At 36.7% G+C, this 24,830-nt stretch overlaps 2 protein-coding genes across 3 annotated transcripts in view; one reads left to right on the plus strand and one right to left on the minus strand.

Annotated features, from left to right (window-relative positions):
- LOC146382394 (uncharacterized) overlaps nt 1–24,830 on the minus strand; it is a 140,555-nt gene that overhangs the window by 69,465 nt on the left and 46,260 nt on the right. Inside the window, exons 2-3 of one of the 2 annotated variants that reach the window (XM_084933014.1) lie at nt 12,072–12,106; nt 431–5,411 (exon numbers count right to left, since the gene is read on the minus strand). In XM_084933014.1, coding sequence (XP_084789140.1) covers nt 5,084–5,411; nt 12,072–12,106 — 363 coding nt within the window. In that variant the 3' untranslated portion in view covers nt 431–5,083. Of the gene's footprint in view, nt 1–430; nt 5,412–12,071; nt 12,107–24,830 lie in introns of those variants that run through there. The other variant, XM_084933013.1, reaches the window with a different exon arrangement.
- LOC146382395 (leucine-rich repeat-containing protein 4C-like) overlaps nt 1–24,830 on the plus strand; it is a 142,103-nt gene that overhangs the window by 23,649 nt on the left and 93,624 nt on the right. The window lies entirely within an intron of this gene.

The raw sequence follows: 24,830 nt of genomic DNA on the forward strand, positions 1-24,830 counted from the left end.
TCAATGTTGAAGGTACACGTATCAATTTGACTGAGCCTGAATGGATACATACAGCATAGTCCAACCAAACTACATTATGTGATTTAAATATTTCTATACAGAAAGTGTTCTTTACCAAACACACCATGCCTGATCTACCAGAGTATTTTCAGTGTATACTGGTATGGTATGCATGTGGTGTGTTGATAAAAGTAACAAAACTCTGATGGTTACAAGTTTAATATCTTGTGGGAGTAACGGTCCAATGATGACAATATGGAGAGTATGTGCAGCGCCATATGTTTAAAGGCTAATTTCAGATGAAACAGAGACCCAAAGAAAGGCTTAGTGCTTTTGATGTTGAAGTGTTACGACCCAGCTCGGAATGACCGTAACAAGAGCGGGGTGTCCCGCGACTTCCCATGCCCAAACAAACACAGCCACAGCATCGGACTTTTAAGAATAATTTATTCACAGCAATGGCGCTCAATACAATGGTAGTGGGAGTGTATGATTTCAGGGTGAGCCAAGGCCAACACAACAAACAAACCCAACCTAGGCTTCGGTTCCCCTTTTACCTCTTCCAGAAAATAAACAAAGAAATGACACAGTCTGACCTCCCTGGTCTAACAACACAGGAGAAAACGAGCAGTTACATCAGGCCGTGCCTTCCGTCCACCAATCACAGCCGAGCCCCTGCACAGGTGAATTAGCATACACACATTAAGAAACAAACAAACCAACAACACACGCACGTAACATGAAGAATAAGATTTTAAGATTTTCTTTTTACATGCTAATATTCATGGATTGGATTACTCTGAATAGAGTGGGTTTACTTTTTCGACAGAGACAAGTAGAGTACTTGTAGTAAAAACAAAAAGAAAGGTAAGCTTGTGTCACATTGTGTGGTATGATTTGTTTGCCTGTGTGTTTATTTTAAAGGTCAGAAACGCAACCAAATAATGGGGAACACATGATGATGTGATATTTGCTTGTAAAAATACCAAGCTACTTCTCATACAGTATATTGGATAAAAACATTTTTTAGAAAGCAAAATAAAGTAAAAGTAGTATTATGTAAGGTGTTTCTAGTATTTCACTCTCTATTATAATAAAAAATGTATTTATTTGAAACATGTCCAAAAATCCCACAGAATAACTGCATGTAATACTGAAATACATTCTCACAATAAAGTACTTTTTTGTCCACAAGTATTTGCACAAGAACACAGTCAATCAAGATGTGACTGAAATGTAGTCTTTCAGATGTAATACAAGGGATTAGACAACAAATACTAAATTGGCTGCAAAGTCTTACCTTTTAATAGACTCAAAATCAGATATTTGACTGATAAGCTGTTTTACGTACAAGTGAGGCCTGTTCCCTCATTATTCACGACAAATTAAGCAGATGAAATATTTGGAGTTGATTCCAAGTGTTTTACTTGCATTGGTAGCTTTTTACTGGAACACTCAATGTGAGGTGATATCCATTTCAAAGAGATGTCAATGCAAAGAGCTCATCATTATGCAGAAAAACCAAAATTAATCAGTTAACGACATAGTAAAAACGTACAGAGTGGAATGCAGTACAGTGGAATATATCAGAACTCTTTCCTTGGTTAGGCTTTAGCCACACACATGCGTACCGACCTGTGGTTAATGGAGGTGATCGACAGTCAATAGTGTGAAATACGGTTAGGGTTATATGTTAACACCACATACAAAGAGGTTTATGGTGTTGTTATCAGGTTGCCATGATTGCATGAAAGACATTGACTATCCTGTGAACATTTGCAAACTATTCGCCAAGCAGGAGGGAAACTGTGAAAGTGTGTAATGCTTTCAGAGTAAAACATTGTGCCTTTTGAAATGTGTTGGTTGTAGCGGTAAAGCACACTGTTTACTGTCATGGCAAACATTCTCCATTTGTGCTTTGTGGAACACTTTTGCAAGTTTCACTATAGTTTGGAGAGTAAAAGCATGGAGGACTCTGACTTCTCTGCAAACACTAGTCAAACTGTGGGTGATTACAGCAATCTGCTTGTAACCAAAGCAGGGATATTTTTGATGTAGCGTCCTCTGCATATGCAACATATTTCACCTGGTGACAGCCAGTAACCTTCAACAACCACTTGTTAACTGATTATGGCATATCTATCAGTGAGATCAGCGATGGGAGTGACTGACTAGTTTCTAAGCCTTTGTCACTGAGGTTTTAAGAGAAATTCCTTCACAATATCTAGACAAGTCAAGAGTGCTGTCAAGGAGGGAAGCATATCGCTGTCAAGGTAAAATAAAAATACATATAAATATAGATTTAGAGCAAAGTTCTACTCAAGAATTGGTGTGCCGGATTATATTTTGTCTGAAACAATGTGCCCAGTTCTGGAAAGCATCTTTGCATTGAGCAAACCAAGAGTAACTTGTACCAGAATGATATCAAAAGTTATGGAAAAGCATAGGAAAAGTTCCTTTAGATCATGTGCTATCAAACATGGTGGAGGCAGTGTTAGGGTTATGAATAACTGCCATTGGAACTGGGTCAATAGTGTTTATTGATTCTGGTGATGTGGACAGCCATTACTCTCTGTTCAGATGTAGCAAAATGCTGCAAAAGACCCAAAGCACACAACAAAACCAGCCAAAGAGTTTTTCAAGACAATCTCAATCCAACCAAGAATGCTTTTAACTTAGAGAAGAGGTAAGGGACCCACAAACAATCATAGCATTTGGTGATGTCTGTGGGTACCTGACTTGGGTTCTACACTAGTATTAAAGATATATATTTCAAATTATTATTGTTGTTTTTTTAATTTTGTCTAATTCACTTTGGGCCTCTAAGAAGGATTCTATGTGTAGAAATGCTGGTAGTCCTAAATGATTAACACAATGCTTTTGTGAAATCCCCCAAAGATGAAGCACGTAAATTACATATTGACTGATTGATTTAAAACACACTGTCGTGTTTAGTGTGTTGCAGTTTGTGGTAAAATAACCACAAACTGCCATTGTCCAAAAACAAGTGTACCTTAGCTATGCATATTAAAACATATACATATACATATAATAATAATAATAATAATAATAATAATGATAATAGTAATATAATACATATTATAACAGCTCTGTGTACTCCATCTCTCATCCTATGAAAGCTATGATGGGCTCCAGCCTCACCCTAAATTGGGTACGTGGTTAAAAATGGGTGGCTGGGTAATACAAAAACGCTAATCATCTGCTTGGGGGTGCTTTTTTTGTTTTGAAAAAATACTCATTGTACTTTATTGCAACTTAAATGTATCTGTTCCTGTTGTTCTTCACAGTTATTCCCCAAAAGTTATTCACATGTCAATCAAGCCATACACAAGTCAGATAAAAATAGTCCAAATACACTGAAATCCCAAAGTAGCTTGAAAGGAACTGTTATTTCTTGCTTTATAAGTTGGTATTTCCTTCTATTCATGTAACCTACATTTTACACTGAAATGCTAAAACTGTTTTGAATATAACCATTTTATTTCAATTCACACTGAAGTACAATTCATGTGCTCGACTTATGCAAATATTAAAGTGAAATTGGACAAGTGATGCGCAAGAGTAACCTTTTTAGCACTACATCAGGTGTGGTTTATCATTCCAGTAGTTGTTTTGTCCATGGGCAAACACTACTTTTGTGTGTGCATGTCTGTATATGCATGCATATAAAACTTATTTATTTTTACTTGGGTTTGTGTTTTGTTGAGATTGCAAAGTCTGGAGTGGAAACTGCTGTGCCCAAATAGTTTTCAGCAGGTGGTGTTTGCACAGTGAATACACCATGTCTCTGAGTCCCAATCCCATTTAAATGCCTGGAAGCAAAAATCTACCCCAGTTCCCTGCTCACATGCCTATCATTGTTGCATTCATTCCTGCAGTAGCCTGTCACTTGCATTTTGTGTTTTAAAGCTGTTAATTTATTCATCTTTTTTGCCAGGCACACTGCATTTAATTTGTGATGAAGGAACTGGAGCAGGAGACAAAATGTTCCCATATTACGGTTACGTAAATCAGAAGGGTTTTTTTTTTTTTTTGTTCAATGTATATACAAAGATAAGATGCCTCCTGGCATTATTCATATTCTCTGTTTCTTTTTTTGGTTATATATATATATATATATATATATATATATATATATATATATATATACACACACACACACATATATACATACATCTGCCACGACGGTTATAAAAATGTAGTTATTGTATGAAGCAAAATGATTTCCACTATTTGTTTCTCTTAAATTTTGACATCTGATTGATATATGTGTATTTGTATGCCATGTCATATGTCAAATACTGAAACTACTGAATACCACTGGCTTTTTTTAGTATTATCAAATGTGTTTCTGTCCATTAGCTACAGCAATAGATACTATTAATCATAATATGAACTTAGATTTCGTAAATGTATTGATTTATCTTGTACAGAAATTATATCACACAACACAGGTTGAATAAAATTGGCTTTTCTGTTTCTGATATTGGCACTCAGTGTACTCAAAACACCACAGACACATATTCCCATGCATTATGGCACTGTTCCCCTGTTTTTGGCTTGCAATCACTCAAGCTTTCCTCCATCTTGGTCTGCAGAATCCCATTATCTCCTCATTTGTGCTTACCCAGTGACAAAACCTCAATTAGTTTTCCAACCAAACATGCTAAACCCACACTCACCACTTTAGCCATTGCCAAGAAAATAATACTTATCAATTGGAAAAATAAACACTTACAGTCGGTTGAATCTCCTTGAGCATCGCCTCCAGTCTTGACAGAAAAGGATGACACACATTATTGAAATGGGGTCTCCTAACTCATTAGATAGAACTGTAGAATCCTGATTTCGCCTGTCATCAAATTTGACGATGTATATTCCTTATTGTCCTTTCTAAGCATGTGATTATTATCGATTGGGTTGCAATCTACATTATTGTCACTGATATTATGGATAGAAATTGATATTCTATTTTGCATTGCAACTTCAAGATCTCGGTCAGGATTTTTTTTTTTTTTTTTTTTTGAGGCAGTTACTGATCACTTAAGGGTTCCAGCACAAGTCAATAGGATTCTTTTTTTTTTTTTTTAATTTGGGAGACCCTTATGTTCTGATGGGGGCTGTATGGTTGACCACCACTGTCTTGCCCATGGGGGTGCTTGGTCCGGTCTGCTCGAGTCTGGACTTTCTGGTTCTTTCTGGTGCCCTGGCTCCCCCTGGGGTTGGGTGATTTCCTGGTGGCCCTCTTGGGGTGGTCCTCAGTGCTAGGCCTGCGTATTGTGGGAGGGCTCACACTTTGAAAGGGGATGGTTGGGCCCACTTTGTTTAGCTTGCATTGGTATGCTGAGTCAATCTCTTTGTGGGTGTTTTCTTCTGCCTCACCCTTGGGACTGGAGCTCACACAGAGGCGAATCAGGGGAAGGAAAAAAAAAGATTTATTTAATTTTTGTGGTTTTTCTGGTGACAGCAAGCATAACTGTTGGCGGCCTATTTTTTTTTTAGGATTGTTTCAAGCATAATTTAATCAACTTATCAATCCCTATTGTCATTGTGGTTAAAGTATGACAAGCAGAAATTGTAACAGCTACAAATAAACTGAAGTCCTTTTGCGGTTTCTTGCTCAACATTTTTCACATCAATGAATAAAGTGTGCATTTTACACTGATTGAAGAAGGTGTCAGTGCAGTGTAGGTTTCCGAAGAGTTCCATCTAGAAATACTATATATAAAAATCTATATCTCTATGACACACACTTAAATATAATGACTATCACTATCAGTATCACTCATAAGTACATACAGTTCTGAAACTACACACTGTTTAGATGACATCCTGTTTATTATGCCATCCATATTTATCATACTACACCAATGTGTTTGACACTTCTCTAGTTTTTCTTTTTGGATGGAAAATGTGGAGAATCAACAGTAACATGAGAGACTCATAACCAACACATTTTATTTTAAGATATGAACCATGGCATGTTTTGGATTAAATATATGTATATCATACAAGATCAACAGAAAGTCACAAATCCATTCTTATGATTTACTTTTCTTGTCTTTGACATTGTTTTTTTGTTTTAAAGCAACATTAAAATTCAGCAACAGTGACATGCTTTCAACATTCAGTGCAGGAAAGGCCAATTTTCCCACACACATATTAACAGTGTCTGTCACATCACTGCACATTTCAGGCCCATTTTCCACTTGATGCAGTATGCGCACAGTTGGTATGGGGGCACCAGGTTAGACCTCTCAGCTTTGTGTACTGAGGTGCACTAAAAAACTTTGACAAATGGCTTTTGATGGAAGCAGTGAGTGGCAGACTATATTTCCCCTCTGCTATTTGGAGTAGCCAAGAAAGCATAGCATTAAGTGAGCTGTACATTGGTGCATGCTCATTGCTGTCTTGCAAAGACTGATGGTTGAAAGTTTGAATATGAACAACACAGAGGGGGGCAGGAATAATATTAAAGATCAGAGAATTTTTATTTTAGATTTTTAGTCATGTGTAATTGGTGGCTTTTTAAATTGTTTAATCTTGCTTTCATATGGTGGAATACACCAGATATTCTTCCATATGTTAGAAAGCCACAGTACACTCTACACTGAGTGGTGTCTTTTGGTGGTCAGCAAGGGTAAACCAACATGTATAAAAATGTGCAGGGCAGTGAAAAAAGCTTTTCCCTCAAGGCTGCAGTCCATTCCCCTGATACAGTTCTGCTCAGCCCCATAGCTCCTAAACACCCATATGTTGCTTACACTTAGATAAAAATGGGAGCATTCCTAAGATTAGAGACACAGATCTCACAGAAATGTCTTTTTCTAGAGAGCTAAATGTTTTTTTTATTACATAAACTGAAGCTGAACATTTTAACAAACTGAATAATGTTTGGAGATGTGCTTTATATGTGTACCAAAGAGTTGCCGTTCTGTTGATACTACAAGTGGATATTGTACTTTTTAGTATATAAGCTCAGTCTCATTCTTTTGACCAAATATATAGATTCTTTAAAAACGCTGTAGTTGTTGGAATTGATATGAGACATGGTATTAAAAAGCACAGCTCCATGAATGTATTCCCTTGCAGCAGCACTTCTATCTCATTTTCAACATCAGAAAGAGAGAAATGACGCGATAAGAAAGAGAACAAGGCTTCCCTTTCGAGAAGAGGTAGTCAGACACTTATGTTTGAGAATATATCGGGCTGTGGTGGAAAAAAATCTAATCGAAAATGTATTTTGTCCGTATAACAATGTGGGTTTTTTTTTGTTTGTTTGTTTTTCACTTGTTATATCACTAATGACACCATAAACCTGACCCTAGTCCTCAGAACTTTGCATTCAAGACCACAAAATGCCAAATAAAAACTTGCAAATGATTATACACCACACACAAAAACACACACACACACACACACACACAAGATTCGCCTAAAGCAGCATCCCATTTATACACTTCATGATATGATATGTAAATTTAAAGGCCAAATATAGTTGTGTATATATAAATAAAGCCCTCACAACCTTTGATAGAAACTGCAATCAGCCTAGGGACAAATCCACAAGGTGTATGATTTTTAAGACACCTCTCCCGATGTGGAACATGCATACAATACATATTTTGCAATTCTTACAAAGGAAAAGGATGAACAGTGGAGCAAATTATATTTGTGGACTACAGTTTGTATGTTTTATTTGTCTTTACAAATAAAATAAATTTTTACTGTATGATTTTACTGACAAATTCAAAGCTACCCATAGCATCCCCATGATAGACACTATAATAGCGTAGCAGCGTTCATGACAACTTTAATATTTTAGACAAGTGCATGTTTTTCTTCCTTGTCCATGATTTACAATAAATAACTAAAATAACTTAATAACATAGAGGAACATAGTTGTAGAGTCCAGGTGTGTGGTACAACACTTTTACGCATGATGAAAGAAACAAGTCAGCAAATGATACACCTATCATACAAGGATGCGTCCTCGATTATAACACTTCTGGCAAATGTCTTTTCTACTCCACATGCATTTTAAGAATTGAGACATCTTTCAGCATTGGACTTTTGAGCTGTTCTTTCTCTTTTTTCTTTGTCTATTTTCATTATCACCTCCTATAACTTTTATATTTTACTTATTTACTTAACTTTAAATTACAATTTAAGTAATTCAGCTGATGTTCTCCCTTGTAAGGGAGATGTCTGTGAGGTAAAGTTTTGATGCTTGATAAATAACATTTACTAATTTAATGTTCTCAGTGTCAGATATTTCACAAATACTCTCCAATAATCATCATTTTTTGTAGCAAGGTTTTTGTCTCTGCGTCTGTTAAGGTTAGATGTTGCCATTCAAGCTTTTCTGTCCACCCATGCAAGAAAAACAATCTCCAAGGTTTCTGTTTGAGTCATGGTGCCTTCTGAGTTTTGGGTCAAATAGAAAAGGAAGCAACATGAGGAGACTGATGTGTTACTTTGGATATATACCAGCAAGGAAACACCTACAAAGGAAAAAGATGATATTTCCAAGTGGAACCAGTAACTCTCTCATTTAAATATTTACTATAGCACTAACATGCTGGTTTTCAATGTGTTTCTTTAAGTGGTAGAAGTGCTTTGTTGCCTGCTTGTTGTAAATTATGTATATTAACATAATTCACACAAAAAAAGCATTTACATTTACTATCTAAATTTGTGTGCAGTGCATCTGATTAAATTTGACTGCACAATTCAAGCAGACTCACATATTTTATGGTGTTATGCTCTTAAGGTTAAATGGAATTCAATGGCATGCAGTATTTGAATAATTCAGCTTATAACACATGTTGGACTTTAAACAAATCTAGTGGATGAAGATGTTACTTTTAAAAAATCTACAATATATAACACAACATGATCTGAACTACATTACAGAAGTATTTTTTGAATTGTGCATCAATTCAGCCAAATTTACTTAAAAAAAATTGTGAATTTTTAAACTGTTTCTACAATTTTTAAAATGTTAAAATCCAGCTGTTTTATGGAGTTGTTCTGTGCATACATGTTCTGTATGTGGATTAGTTTCAGCATGATCCTGTTCTTTGAAGGAGCATTTTGATTGTTGTTGCAACAACAAACTCCATTAAATGATGAATGTAAATATGTCACTTAACTACGACTGCACCATAAGATCAGTGCATTGTATAAGATTGTAATCAGAGCATTTCAAGTATCGTGCAAGATTATGAACCTTTTGTACCGTCACTGATTATTTTTAGAGAGATGTTATTTAAGATGGGAGGAAATAATGTCCTGCCACCGACCTCAAACAATTTTGAATGAAGTGAACCACAAAGATAACCAATCATCAACATCCCTGCACCCTGCAAGAAGCTCAAAGGTACTTTCCCTCGATTACTCTGTAAACTGTTAAATGTTTTCTTTTCTTCCACATTTCTTGCTCCTGTTAAGTGAACTTTTAATTCATACAGGATTAAGGAAATTGCTTTTCAAAAAGGCCAAATGTTTACTTCAGCTATGTTAGATGCATCCATACTATTCTAGGTAGGAAAGATATTTATTACCTATAGCTTTTAATACAATAATTTGATAACCAGGAATGGTGAAAACAGGCAAAATCACCTGCCTCAGTCAAAACTAGTATTCAATAAATAGTATTTCAAAATTAAATATACGTTTGGGTGGCATGTCATCACAAAACCAAAAACAGGAGAATACTCAGTGAAACAATCGATATCGCTACACGCGGTGCAATGTTATGATGTAGACATATTTCACTCTCCCAAGCTGTGTTTTCCTCTAAAAAAATTGCAGAGGATATTTTAGATTTCCATAAAAGTGCTGGGATTTCCATGAACAATTATTAAATAGGTTCTAAGGAAAGATCTGTGAACAACTGAGGCCGCAAACTCTGAACCGCAACTTTGCGGAGATATGATACATTAAAAACAAAAATGTATAAAAAGAAATAATTCTAGAATCTGCTATAGCCTGTTAGCTCATTTTAATTCGGCATCTTCAGGTAAACCACTGGGTAAATACAGGGATCACAGATATCATGTGCCAGTATTGATACTTATAACTTATGAAAGCAGCTCATGATTTGCAAAGTTTGCACCATCAATATTCTTAATCTGGATACATTTTAATATCAATTAAATGTTTGTGAATTTTGTTTTCTACTGTTAGTGTGTTTCGTTGTTTTATTTAATGCAACCAATACACAGAGTTGTTCCCAAGCCAGCCACAAGATGAGATGCCTCTAGTATGCCCGGGGTCTGTCTGGCAATCTGTCTCCAGGTAGGACATGTCCAAAACACTTCACCTAAGAAGTGCCCTGAATGGAACAGATGCCTGAAGCACCCCAACTTGCTCCTTTCATTACAAAAGAGTACCGGTTCTACTCAGAGTCTTTCTTGAATGACTAAACTCCTCACCATATTTCAGGCTGAGCACAGACACTCTATAGAGAAGCTCATTTCAGCTGCCTGTATCAGTATTCTCATTCTTTCAGTTTCAATCACTAATTTATGGCTGAAAGTAAAGTAGGATCACAGATCAACATCAGTGGCTTAACTTTAATGCTAATCTCTCCCTTCACCACAGCAGGTTGTGTCCACCCTCAAGTACCCCATTAGGGTGGCCTATGGGACTGCTCTGGCCTGGGCCTGAATGAGGCCTTGTGTCTTCAGGGTGGGGCTCCTAGTGGATGGATTCCATGACATCTGGAAGGGCATCCAATATAAAACTCCAAAATCAAACATGTGGAGCTGACTGCTGTGGCAACCCTTTTTGACCACAGAGCAACCAAAAGTAGCCAGTTTTATAGTTGATGCCCCAAACTGTGTTTCACTGAAGTGAATCAGCTAGAACAGCTACTCTTTAAAGAAGTACATAAAATTCATTTTGTTTAATTTAGTAGACTCCTCACCTCCTCTGTCTCAGACAGAAATACTGATGTAATTATTGATCTATCTTCTCTAGTTCTTTCTTTTCCTTCCTCGTCTGTCTGCTTGGCTCTTCTGTAATTATATTCATGGTTACTGGAACATGTGTAACATATCAGCTGTTTGAGATGAGCCACTGCTCACTACATATGATTGCCAATACATGTGTCATCATAGCATCATTTGGTCCCTTTCTCCATCCAATAACAACATATAACACTTATATAATTATTATACCTACAGATATGTAGACCCTCTAAGTCCAAAATGTTTTGATAACTACACCAGTTTCACTAGCATAATGACCGCTTATTTTGCATTGCAATGCTAAATGCTAACATAAAATTTCTATCCCTGTTTTTCTAAATGTGTTTTTTTATGATTGCATAAATCAAAGTTCCAGCGCTTGTGTTATGGGTTTTAAGCCTGATGTGTGTGCAGGATAGTGGTAATAAAGTGTCTTGACCAAAATGCAATCTGTACAGAAAAATTACCCTACATTCAGAGGAATACATGCTTTGTGGGATTTCTTTTCGCATTGTATTGCAAAGTGGGAACACATTCAAAAATTTAATTAAAATACTGATATTTAATTAGAAGTATCAAAGGGCTTGGCAAAGTGAGCTTTCCTCCAAATGCTTTTACAGAAACAACTTCATAGTATTTCTTTAGAGGAAATGGTTCTTGCCAAAAGTGACATGCTAATAGCTGTTTTTTTTTTTTTTTTTTTTTTTGATTCAGCAGTAAAACAAACAAATGTCTGCATTAAAAAAACATTAAAAAATTTAAATGACTTTTCACCAAAACTAAGTCTAACAACTCAGCCATCTCACTCTCACCATGTCCTTCACACATCAGTTTGTATTTTCAAAAACATCCATCCTTGCATGTACAATAGCCTTGAAGAGATTCTTACAGACAGACGGCACTCACTACCCCAGTAAGACACTGCACAGCAATGACTTTTATTTACACTGACATCGCACTATGGGTATGTTTGCCAACCCCGCTCTGGGAATTCTGATAAGCTCATCTAAAAGCTAACCTAAAAACAGCACGATTAGACACACTTTTCTTTGATATGAATGAAGGGTTTCTCACCTGTTTTCTGCGTTTTCTTCTTTATCTGCCTCTGTCTTAGAAAAAGAAAAGAAAATTCAGAAAAAAGGAGGAGAGTGTAAATACATTCTGTGAAATATTAAACTGCACAAACGCTCGCTGTGCCACATGTAATACCAGTTGACCGTGAGAGACACTGAGTGCATATATTGCATTTTTCCAAAAACATTCCTGTTTGCAGTGAATGTTATAGAAAACACAATATAAGGTTTATATTAACACACAGTTATTATGAGATAATGTTAATTGAAGAATTTGTGCCTAAGAATACAATTATTTGTTTAATGAATTAGGCAGCTACTATAATTTATTTTGTTCCACACCTGTGTTGGTAATCTTTATCTCATCAAAGGCTCATGCAGATCAGATACACAGTAAGTGCTCAGAAAGGTGTGAAATGCATTAAGCAATAACCTTGTAAACTTTTTTATTTACCTGCATTCAATGTCAAAATAACAGGCAAAAAGATGGTTGTGAAAAATAAAGGTTTCACACGTGTCTGCAGTCTTGTGAGATTTGAGAAACTTTGGCCCAATCTGCTACAGCATTTAAAGCCGAAATCGGCTCATGCAATGTTACCCAAAGTACAGCAGGTCTGTGGTCATTCTGCTGTAAAAAAAAAAAAAGGGAATCAAAAAAACATAAAAATTGAAACTTAAAAAAATGAAGGTTTTCTGTTAATAGCAGTGTGAACTCCATTTTTAAATTAAATCGTATAAGGTAAAGAGACTTACATCTTTCAGTTTGTGTGCCCCAAAAATATAAATACAAGATGTAGAAATGGCAGTTTTGCCAGCTGTGGTCATTGACACTAATGAGTACTAATGATCGTTTTGAATATTTGAAACTATTAAATGTCTAGAATTGGGGAGTAGCTTATGGGATTCAGACGGTGCACACTTTTTATTATTATCATTATTATTATTATCATTATTATTTTTATTATTGTTTTTACTTTTTTTATTTAAAATTTTCCATATTCCATAAACAAGACAATGTCTTATGATACAGCTTAAGAAAGTATTTGCCGTTGAGATGCTGTCAGCCCATGTATATATATATATATAAAAAAATGGCATCATTTTCTTACTTGAAAAATGCAGTACATGGCAAAGTGTCTGGGTTATGCTAAAAAAAAAAAAAAGATAAACACATCACAGTGTTTTCCTCAAGTACAGTGCTGAGGCAAATTCAATTACAGGCAGGCTTATCCACTGGAGCTGAGGGTGGCTCTTACCCATGTGTCTGCAGGTGAAGTCTAGGGAGAGTTGAGCTCATTTTGTAGGTACTCTCAGGAGGACAGGTACTGAAAACCTACCCCACACTACCTATTAAAAGAAGGCCCAAAACTTTGAAATAAACAGTTCTATTCCTTATAGCACTTTCTTCTCTTTTTTTCAAGATACAAAAATATAAAAGGGAAATAATCAGCATGTTATTATTTGGAGTATCCGTTCGGAGCTTTAAATATAGCAAGTATAGAGGTCATGAAGAATACTACTTAAGGGGTTTAAACCAATAGCAGTTTGAGCTTTAGCACCAAATTTATCCAAACAGCCCAGCCCCATTCAGTTAGATTCCCAACATAAACTGCAATCACATTGTAATGAAAAGGCACAGACTGGTGAGAAGACTAGAGAAACAACCTAAGGAGTGTGAAAGTACAAGGCCGGGAATAGCATTAGGATAAAGATTTGTGTTGGTATGAAGGACTGTAACATAAGGATTATATTGTTAGCTGATAATGTGAATACATTTCAGTTTATAAAGACCCCTAATACAAAGGTAATGTGATATGTAGTGTAGCAAAGTTCTTTCGCTTTGAGTAATTAAGTAACATACTGTATTGCTTTCAAGTTAAGTAACAAGTAATGTGTAACGATCCAAATATATAGTAAATACTTATCTATATACACCAATTCTATTGTTTCATATTTATGAATATATTATTCATGTTCAGGGAGGTTGTTGTGGTCTGCTCTTAGATCTACTAGCCATTGACCATTGCTGTTAAGGGCTGTGTCCTTCTCCTATATGCTCTTCCAGTACTGTTCTGTCTACAGCCTTGGTGGTGCTGTTCTCATATTGTTCCCCTGCCACTGAGAGTACACCTTGGTTGTTCTGTGGAGAACGGTTGGCTTATACTCCTGCCTTCTATCTCTGGTGTACCTCTTCAAGTGGCTGGCCAAGGCCGTGAGTCTTTGCTTGGCAGTTTTCTAGGCCTCAGGTATGGATAGCCTGTTGTACTTCTCAGGTACCTTCTTCATCACACCTTTCTGCAGCTCCGATAGTTGGCTTACCTTCCACCGTGCTACTGTGATCGTGGCCTCTAGTCTCCTTGTCCATGGAGGGTACTGCTCCTAGTGGCTGTTCAACTTGTAGCCAAGCTTCTCACTGATCACTGCTGGTGTACTGTAGATCAGCTAGTTAATCTTGGTAATGGTTGTGGAAGATTGTATCCGTAGTGGTGCATTCACATCATCTAGTATATCTTCTAAGGGTACTTCACATAGCCTTGGTAACTGGCCATGGAGGATCCAGGTTTCAAGCTTTGCCATGATCCTATCTCTCAGGTCAGTTCCACTCGCACTCAACAATCTTTCTTCCATCGCACTTGGGGCTTGGTACCCAATCTCGGGTGGGGGTGATGATATCGTCTCCTTGACCTGTCGTCCTAACTCCCCCTTACAAGAGCATTTGTGTTGTACCCCTCAATCTCTAGGCATAAGAGCAGTTCCTTCTTCCAAATGTTGGAACACTGAGCTACTAGTTGTTTCGCTGTCAATGCAGATGCTGGGTATCAAAGATTCCATAGGTCCCTCATCCTACTCATGTAACCCCATCGACTGGGGTCACTTGTGTAGTAGCATTCCGACAGTGGCCTATTTTCATCTCTTGCCCACCAATGCCGTCTTGTTCCAGTAGCCCACTCATCAGGGTGTCCTGGTTCCTCAACACCTTGTTATGGCTTCATATTTGTGTCTCTCACTCAAAGTCAGTCACTGAACTTTATCCTTACAAGTTCTATTCAAATTATAATAAGGAAAAGCAACTCCTTAAAGTAGAGTGTTGCATTGGTTGGTGTTATATAAAACTGTTCTGTTTGTAGGAGATAACACACACAGCATTGTTGTTTGTCGTATTAAATGTGAGACATCATGCTCCATGTATTGTTCAAGCAGTAATGCACATTTTAATGATGTGTGCATTTGTCTTACAAACCATTATTTGGCTTTTTATATTTTATGTGGGTCACGGGGTGCCAAAAACATGATCTGCTTTTTTCTTTTCTCCAGTATTTCCCTCTTTATTAGCAAAGAGGTCTACCTAAATAAAGTATCCTCATTTGTTGCTGATTTTGTTTTAGGAGTAGTAGTTATTTTCTTTCTGAGAAACCTGCTACTGTATCTTCTGTATCTTCTCAACCTAGTGTAGAGATTGTTACACATGAACCTAATACAGGTGCACAGGGGTGACTTTGACAGAGATATCTCAGAGGTTAGGTAGGAATTGAGGCTACAGAGAATGAGATGCCAGCTGCAGATTTACACGCCTCCACTGGCTCACTGCACATCATTAAAGTCAGAGGCTGCTTGCAGTGGCTCCATCTCTGTCCCAGCCCACACAGGCTACATCAGGGCCCCACACACTGATTTATCTCAGCTGTCTTTCTGAACGGCTTTTCCCGCCAAGAGAGAGATGGGGGCTGACGAGATTTACGCTTGTATATGAGATGAAATTAATTTTGGGAAGAGCACATGCTTCCTCTGACAAAAAAAGAACCTTTTTTGTTTCCTTTCTCTCTCCCACCACATCTGTGACACACACCACCAGCATTTCCACAGTGAGAATCAGTGATGGATGATCACATGCACAAGAAGAAATTGTGCACTAAAAATATGCAATTTAAATCACAGTTAACTTACTCTATTCTTTATTTTTTAAATGATTACTTTTGGCTTCTGATCTTACCTTATATTGCTTTTTCTACTTTTGGTAATTTTACTCAGCTGTACTATAAAGGAGTTGAAATGGTCATTTGTTTTAATTGCACACAAAGTAATCAAAGTTTTACAAAAAAAAGTAAAACCTTTTAATAATCTCTCAGTAGTGGCCACAATATTCTATGTGGAGCAGTATATTGGATTTGTCTACATAACTGCCTCATCTCTAGTGCCAAATATACAATATACATGGGAATCCATCTCAACATCTGCTATATTAATATGATAATTTGGAGAAAATTCAATGCCTGAAGGAAGAAATGGTGCATTCATGTGCCCAGTAGTAAATGAAACACCTTCTTCTTCTTCTACAAACTAGGTAGCACATATTTTACACACATTTCAATTTTTCTTTTTTTTTTCTTTTGACTATACACGTGCTTAAACACATTTAATTGAATTTCCCTCTATGCACTAACTCTATATGCATACATACATCAAACTTACCTATTTGATGTAGTTTGACATGTTTATAGGTGTTGAATTCTATACTGCATCTACAATAAGTAGAGTGAAAAACTGAACATTACTTGTTACAGTTAACATTAACCCTCTCAAGGCAGGCGTTGCCGATTTGCAACAGTTAAACACTAACAACCTGATTATCCCACATACATATTTTATGATTTTTTTTTACTCAGAAGTACCAATGCAGGACTTGGTTGTGCATTAGCAACACAAAGTTTAATTTGAGCCTGAGAGGGTTAAAGGTTCATTTATAGGTTAATGAACTACATGATCTTTAATAATAATGATAATTTAATTTTGTATTAGATTTTGATATTTTTTCTTATAAGAATTGCACTGAATTTAGATAAATGAGGATGATGCATTTTATTTTGATACAAAGCTTTGTACAGTGAAGATATGAAAGCAATGTTATGTTTAAATGGCAGAGGAATAAAAATATTTCTTTCAATAAATTCAATAATTGCAACAAATAATCATAATTATCATTATGAATAAAATTGCATAGCCCTAGCAACCAATATAACTGTTTAGGCTGGAGGATGCCATTCTAGATTCAGTAACTTGATAACACCGATAACTTGATAACGTCATGTTATTTGTTAAAGTAAATATTTGTGATTACCTTGTGAAAAAAAAAAAAAACAGGATTGCATTAGAATGCTTGCTCCCTCTCTGTCTGTCTTTGGCTAAGTGCATTGGAAAAATCAGATTGAAGTCTGAGCAACTGTCAGTTTAATTTACATACTACAATGTATAACTTTCATAAACATATAGAATTATGATGACTTATCAGGCCGTCAGGTACCAACAGATACAGATTTTGTATCCTGAACACAGACATGAGCACTTCCTATCTTGTACTTGTTCAGCAAGGGTAACCACAACACTGCTGTTTCTACATTAATTACTCCCTGAGTCTTGATAGAGCTGACAAATTACTTCCCCCCCCCCTTACTGCTAGAGACTTTCTGCATTCATGGTGGATAATACTACTGTCAGGGAAGTGTCCTGTGCAGTGTCTCTACCCAAACACTTTTTTCAGCCTTCAATTTTCACTTTATCAGCTGAAAATACAATTTGCGGCTTAGTGGCTTGATTGTAAATTGAAATTCATTGAAGCATTTACATGACATTTAGCAATGGTTGCATAATTCAGGAATAATAAAACGTGTCAAATTGAAAGGATTCCCTTTCTGCTTGTGCTGTCTCATCATTAATCCTACACACATAGTAATAAAAAATGTTTGTACATATTGTATGTGTTTGTACACGTGTGAGACTGTGTTATTGAGCAGAATTATATATGCATGGGTGGGGATCTGCTTGGGAGAATATTAGTACTACTGTCATGCAATGTATGCTTCACAGTAACACTAATGCATACATGGAATTCTTAATATATAGTAGACATCAAGGAAAATTCAAGTTAGGCATCAAGTCGTAGAAACTGCCTGGTCACTAAGGGAAAATGTCTATTGCTGGTTGTTGCTGGTTGTTGCTAGTTGAAAAAAATGTAGCAAGAAAAAAGCCTTCTTGTGCTTGCTTTGGGCTCTAACAGATTGCTGTGGTTGTCTTTATTTTGTATAAAAAAAGATGCTGACTTATCTGCAAACACTAGCCAAATACTCACCAAGTGGTAATCAAAGTTGAAAAATTGTGACCAAATCTGGAAATATTTGCTTTCATATTAAAAGTCGTGCCTTGCTGCACTTCAGTAAACATGTTTCAAAAGCCCCAGCTTTTACTTGAGATCTATGGTTCCTTGAAAGGAAGGGGGGAGGAGGAGGGAGGGGGAGTCTTTAGTCCTGCATGTCTGGGGATTTAGCAATCGATTTCACAGCGATTTCCAGCAACCACTCGCCAACCATTTGGGGAATTTACATTTTACCATAGCAAGTAGTTTTCACCAACAAGTCCCTAAGCCTGTGTGACTAGAGTCTTAGCGTTTTATACAGCAGGATTATAAGTACTATTGCAAGGACACTTGTATTTGGTTGTTCCTATAAAGATTGGACATCCTTAATAATGACATCAAAGTAATACCTGAAACAAAAGGCTACTCTTACAAGCCAGGTATGTTAATAACTAATAGTTTCCTGGCTGACCGACAGTTATTTAAATGATCAACATGCAGTCCATTGCATTTCAGTTGTGCATAACCTATAAAAATGTGTCATGATGACTTGATCCTCCATGTGTACAGTGAATTTTGTATAGTATGTTTAGGGGGCGTGTATTGTTACTAGAGCTAATATATGTTCAATCCACAAACTGTACAGCACCCAGGAACCATTTTTGAACAGTTTTACATTGCACATGTACACATTTTTTAGAGCTTTTTAAGGGGACTTGGCATTTCATTTCCAAAGCCTGGATGTAGATGCTTTTTGTGTGTGTGAAATTTTAAAATAATACTAACCATTGCACTTATTTCCAGTGAAATTTGCCTACTGGTTATCACTTGTTTAGGGAATACCTCCATGCATCATTCATAAGAGTAATTTGACTATACCTTTAAATAGTTTTTTCAGAGAATACTGATAATTGAGTATTTTTCCCTCAGGAATTGTGGATTTCTCTGTTGCAATGCTTAACCTACAAGGTAAAGCAAACCAGTAGCTAACATACATGCACAGAAACTTTGTTCTGCAGTTTGTATATGTTATTTTGCATCAGTATAAGGAAAAAAAGGGAGAGATTGAGGTGGAAAACAGAGAGTAGAGCAATCCAAGCCAAATATAAAGGGCTCTCGAAGCAGCTACAGAAAAAGCAGGTGTTTGTGCTCTTATCGGGCTGGAGACATGCCATATCAGCCACAGTCTTTGAAATATGAGATAGCATTGCATGATAAAGAACATTTGATGTTGAAATAGACTGATAGATGCACACTGTGTGAAGCAAAGGAAGAGCCTTTAAATTTGCATGTCACATCCTGGAGATCAGATTTAAGGCTTTCAACCATCTGTGATAATTCAGGGCTGAAGATGCTGAAAATTGTTATCTGTGGAATCATATGCTGTGAGTAGATTGCTTTATGAATTATTTGTATACTTGAATTATACATAACAGCATGTCTCTTTGCTAAGTTTCAACTGCCAGATTTTCCCCTTTTTTTCTGAATTTTATAAATGTTACAATAAAACAATTTTGTTAGGGGTAAAAAAAAAAAAGGTTACTGCTCACTTTATATGAAACTAGATTTGAATTTAAGAAATATATAAATATACAAAAATGCATTCTCATTAAAAAAAATGGTCTGGGTGGGCTAGATTTACCAGTTAGATGTGATATTTCTTAAACTTGCACTTTGTTGATGACATGCACACTTTAAGCATCTTATAAAACAGAATGTCAGAAAGCATGCTGCTGATTTGAACCGAGGAGAGTTCTGTAACTCCATTTAGCTCAGTTCTGTAGCTGTCATTCTACATCTGTTAAACTCCTTTACTCAGTGTGTTCTTTCCCTCTCTCTGTGTGTATTCTGAATGAAAGTACACTGAGTACATTAAGCACTTAAATGCCTGAATGTGGGTAAATCTGGGGAAATAAAAATGAGTTATGAGCTTTATTACAATCTTGTGCAATCTCAAACACCTTTCTCTCTTATTTTCCAATTCTAATTACAGTTGTTCTATATGTGTGTGTGTGTGTGTGTGTGTGTGTGTGTGTGTGTGTGTGTGTGTGTGTGTGTGTGGTTTAGATGATGTATGAATACATGGTGAAAACGTGCCTTCTACTCTCAGTAATCTAAACTGTTTTGAGTGGTCAGTGACAGTAGAAAAAGGCTTTATAAATGTGGGCATGTATGGGACTGGGTTCTCTGCTTAAGTTCATGCCTATTTCTGTATTTATCAAGGCACAAAAATCTACAAATAACACCTCATTGTGTGCAACATATGCATGCATGAGAGCATCCAGGTGTTTGGTGTATGCATGTGTGTGAGTGTAAGCTCTTTTCATTGCAGCTGGCTCACTGCTGTATGCTCCTCTACACTGAGGCACTCGGACAGACCCCTTCAGCATTAATTACTGCAGCCATTAATCAGACCAGCACAGATAGCTGTGTAATCCCTCTATAATGCAGTTTTCTGGAGGGGGCCACCAGTGTTAATTGGATTTGATTGGATGCTAGTATGATGCTGCACACAGAACATCTTAAGGTAATAATTAGAAGATAGATCAATTGGTCCTTTGTGACACTGATCCTGTAGTCGAGGCTGCACTGCAGTTCCAAGGTCTGTTTAAATCAAGAGCGTAATTTTGGCCTTAAGTCCTAGGCTGAATTGGCTAAGATGCTTATAACCTATAATAAAATGTAGTAAATTAATGTACAGAAATGTATTTGCATATGTACACAAATACATTACGAAAGGATAACATATAATTAGTGGTATTACATAAACTATGTTTTTTTTGGCATTGGTTTTGAAGATGACATTAATGACTTTAGCTTATTATTTAACTGGGTTAGAAACTTCGTGTTTAAAGTACATGAGAAATATACATAACAGCACACCTATTCCATTATAGTACATTTATTAAAGAATTATTAATGTGTGTTTTCTGTTGTTCCTCAAGGTCCTATTCTGTCCTTTTACAGAGCTGAATTTGGGGCATACGTGAGAAGCATTCCACCCACCCATAGTATTTTACCAGTGTCTGTGTGATTTTAGTCAATCCTACCTCAATATATTCAGCTTCCTGCACTCATGTTGTACTCTGTATGTGCAGAGCATATTATTCTAATGGAGAAAAAATAGATATAATTTTGTGAAACATTAAATGTATCCATAATAAAAGACATGATTTAATGCTTGGCTACTGTAATATATTATTTTACTTATCCTTTCTCCACCATGTCTGCTTTCTGTACCAGTTTTGAAATTACACATCAATCATTTGTAAAAGCCTCAGGTGTCATTTTTACATGACGTGTTAAAAATAAATTCACTCTAAATGCAAAAGAACAGCTCATGAACATTTTCAATGCTCACCTACACAAAGGTTTTACCTTTGGTTTTGTGAAATTAAGATTCTTCAGTCTTAAGTTCTCGGACACAAACGCCACATGTGACTTTTGTGTCCCGTGCCACATTTGTGTATGTTGAGTTTGGTAGTGATGTGCGGATCAATACTGAAATATCGATTCCTCCGATACCAGTCATTTATGTTCTAGAATCGATTCTCACATTAAAATATTGATATTTTAGTAATTTAGGGTAAATTTGTAGTTTATCATTAACAGGAACACAATGGAAAGAACCTATTTCATTCAGATTGTCTACAATTTGAAGGAACTACTTCCTCTTCCGCCTTTCATAGTCATGTGCGAAATACGGCTGTATAAATGTGGCAGCCCCTTGGAGTGCACACTCACAACAATGGCTGAGCGTAATTGGAGTTATGTGCGGACCTATTTTACATCCACAAACAACCGAGACGTGGTTTGCGATACATGTGGCAGGAAAGTGAGGTGTTGTGGCAACACCACAAATTTGTCAAACACCTCAGAGTAAATCATATCACAGAATATGACGAGCGTATGTTAAGGAGAACTGAAGAGGAGGAGTGGACAGGGACAGGTGCTGCTAGGGCAGACAGACGTCTCTCATGGAGTCCTTTAGTGCTGCAGGCAGACAAGGTGTTCAAATAGTGCACAACTTCAGGTTTTTTATTTCTATATGATGAACTCTGCATTATTAAGTAATAAGAACAAATAATTTGATGTCCTGTAATCATTATGATGCTATAATTTGAGATACAATAAATAAAATAAGTTTTTATACAAAGTATCGGTATTGGATCAGTATCGTCGATACCCTGAATTTTACTTGGTATCGGATCGGAAAGGAAATCAGTGGTATCGCACATCGCTAGAGTTTGGCATTTCTTGGGGCAGTCTCGATTTGGTTGCTTTCACTGGTTCCCTTAGTTCTCTCGAGTAAGAACACATAGCCTCACTGCACATCTCTCTCAGTCTTTTGGCAGGAAAGCAAACCAAATAAATGGTTTAATTTATTTCAAGAAGATACTGCCTCAACACAGCATTTTTTTCTTTTCTTTTTTATTAAGCCTGCATTGCACAAGATCAGTTCAGTCAGTTGCACTCAGCAAATTAGACAATGTAGAAATTGGGAAATGGTTGCTTTACCTTAGTTAAAGACATTGCAGATTCAATGCAGAAAAAAAGTGCAAGAAAAAAATAGATGTGGCTATCTGGAGTTTGGTTAGATTTGTATCAAGGCTTGTATACTCCAGTGCACGTGTTGCAGACTCTCTTAATAATATTTGTGTGCAGGGTCCTAAGTTCATCACATCTCATGATTTTTATAGACTAATCTTTATTGCAACTTAACCATACTTGCACTGTGAACTGCAATGTTGTATAACCTGCTTTTTGTCACCCTTCTGTTGCAACAGTGTTTTCAGTCATTCACTCTGAGATGTAGATATGTCTTCGCCCACTTTAAGTGTCTGGCCTTGTTTCCACTAGAAGTACTATAGTTTATAGACTGCTATTCATTCTCTGACATCACTATTAGATACCCTTCTTTTTACAGTAATCTTGATTATATGAGTCCCATTGAACAAAGCTTGTGTTAATCTTCTGATGGGGTTATCACTCTTGTTCTGATTGTGCTTCAGGTTTCTGGAAATTGATCCAGTTTCCAGAAAGAGGTTTAGTGCCATACACTACTCCCGTAAAAACCTTCAGTATGATCATGTCAACACTGAGAAATCCTCTCTTTGTTTAGAAAAACAACATCTGATACTTTAAGTTCTGATACAATGTCTGCCACACTATCACAACGCTACAAAAGCAATGTTGTAAAGGAAGAGCCAATGTTTTTGGCTTTCTTTACATTCTGTTTATCATTATTTTTTTTAATATTAGACACTGACCGTAGGGGTTGATTTGCAAAGCAATATCTTCACATTGTCTGAGCCGTCACTGTCAAACATATTTCCACTACTAATACTTAAAAACTACTTAATACTTGAAGTTGTTTACTTGAAGTACCTGGATGTCTGTTTAATAGTGGTGCAACGGATCACGGTTGATCCGTAATCCGAACCGATCCCACTCCACGGTTCGGCACGCACGTGATCCGAAGATTCAAAAAAGAAGAAAAAAAAGTATGTGTATGGTGCCGTGGTGGGTCTGTCAAGCGATAGTTATGGCCAGCGCTAGCGATCCAAGTGGAGGGGCAGAGGAGTTTGCGGTGTGTAAGCAGCCCTTTGCTGCCCAATCCGACCGGGCTAAAGCTATTACAAAAGCTATTGGGGTGTTTAGCTGCAGACGGGAGGCCGTATTCCGTTGTGCAAAACAAGGGGTTTAAACTATGATGAACATGCTTGAGCCACACTATGATATCCCGTTGTGCGTCCACTTTAGTGGCAAGATCGTTCCAAGCATGTATGAGCAGGAAAAGATTTAAGTTGTGGCTGAACTGTCCCAGGCATCTTCTGTTGCCCTAACTACTACAAACGGGTGGACCTCCAGGGCAACGGAAAGCTACGTGACCATGACAGCTCATTATATTACAGCGGAGTGCAATATAATGAGCGGTATGTATTACTGTAGGGTCTACCTTACAATATAAAGCGCCTTGAGATGACTGTTGTTGTGATTTGGAGCTTTATAAATAAAATTGAATTGAATTGAGTGGTAGATACACAAAGCCCTATACTGCCCTATATTCTACCATAATTTTTTTTAATAATTGCGTGGAATGAGTCTAGAGTTTAATGTTTTTAACAGGCAAAAAATACTTCAATAAGTAATTAATTAAATGTTCAATTTTTGTCTTTTTTCTTTTTTTGCTGATCCGATCCGTGACTTAAAACCGTGATCCAATCCGAACCGTGAGATTTTTGATCTGTTGCACCACTACTGTTTATGATTTAAGTATAGGGCATTTATAGATTGGAAAGTCGGAGGTTTGATCCCTGGCTGCTGTTTCTCTCCTGCCCATGCTTTTCTATTCTTTTTAGGCTTTTGAACTTTTCCACATTTTGCCACATTACAGCCACAAACATGAATCAATTTTATTGGAATTCCACATGAAAAACCAATACAAAGTGGTGTACACGTGAGAAGTGGAACGAAAATCATACATGATTCCAAACATTTTTTACAAATAAATAACTGAAAAGTGGGGTGTGTGTAATTATTCAGCCCCCTGAGTCAATACTTTGTAGAACCACCTTTTGCTGCAATTACAGCTGCCAGTCTTTTAGGGTATGTCTCTACCAGCTTTGCACA

The sequence above is a fragment of the Perissodus microlepis genome, chromosome 7, assembly GCF_051167445.1.
Source record: "Perissodus microlepis isolate ML-2025 ecotype Zambia chromosome 7, ASM5116744v1, whole genome shotgun sequence".
Taxonomy (NCBI): domain Eukaryota; kingdom Metazoa; phylum Chordata; class Actinopteri; order Cichliformes; family Cichlidae; genus Perissodus; species Perissodus microlepis.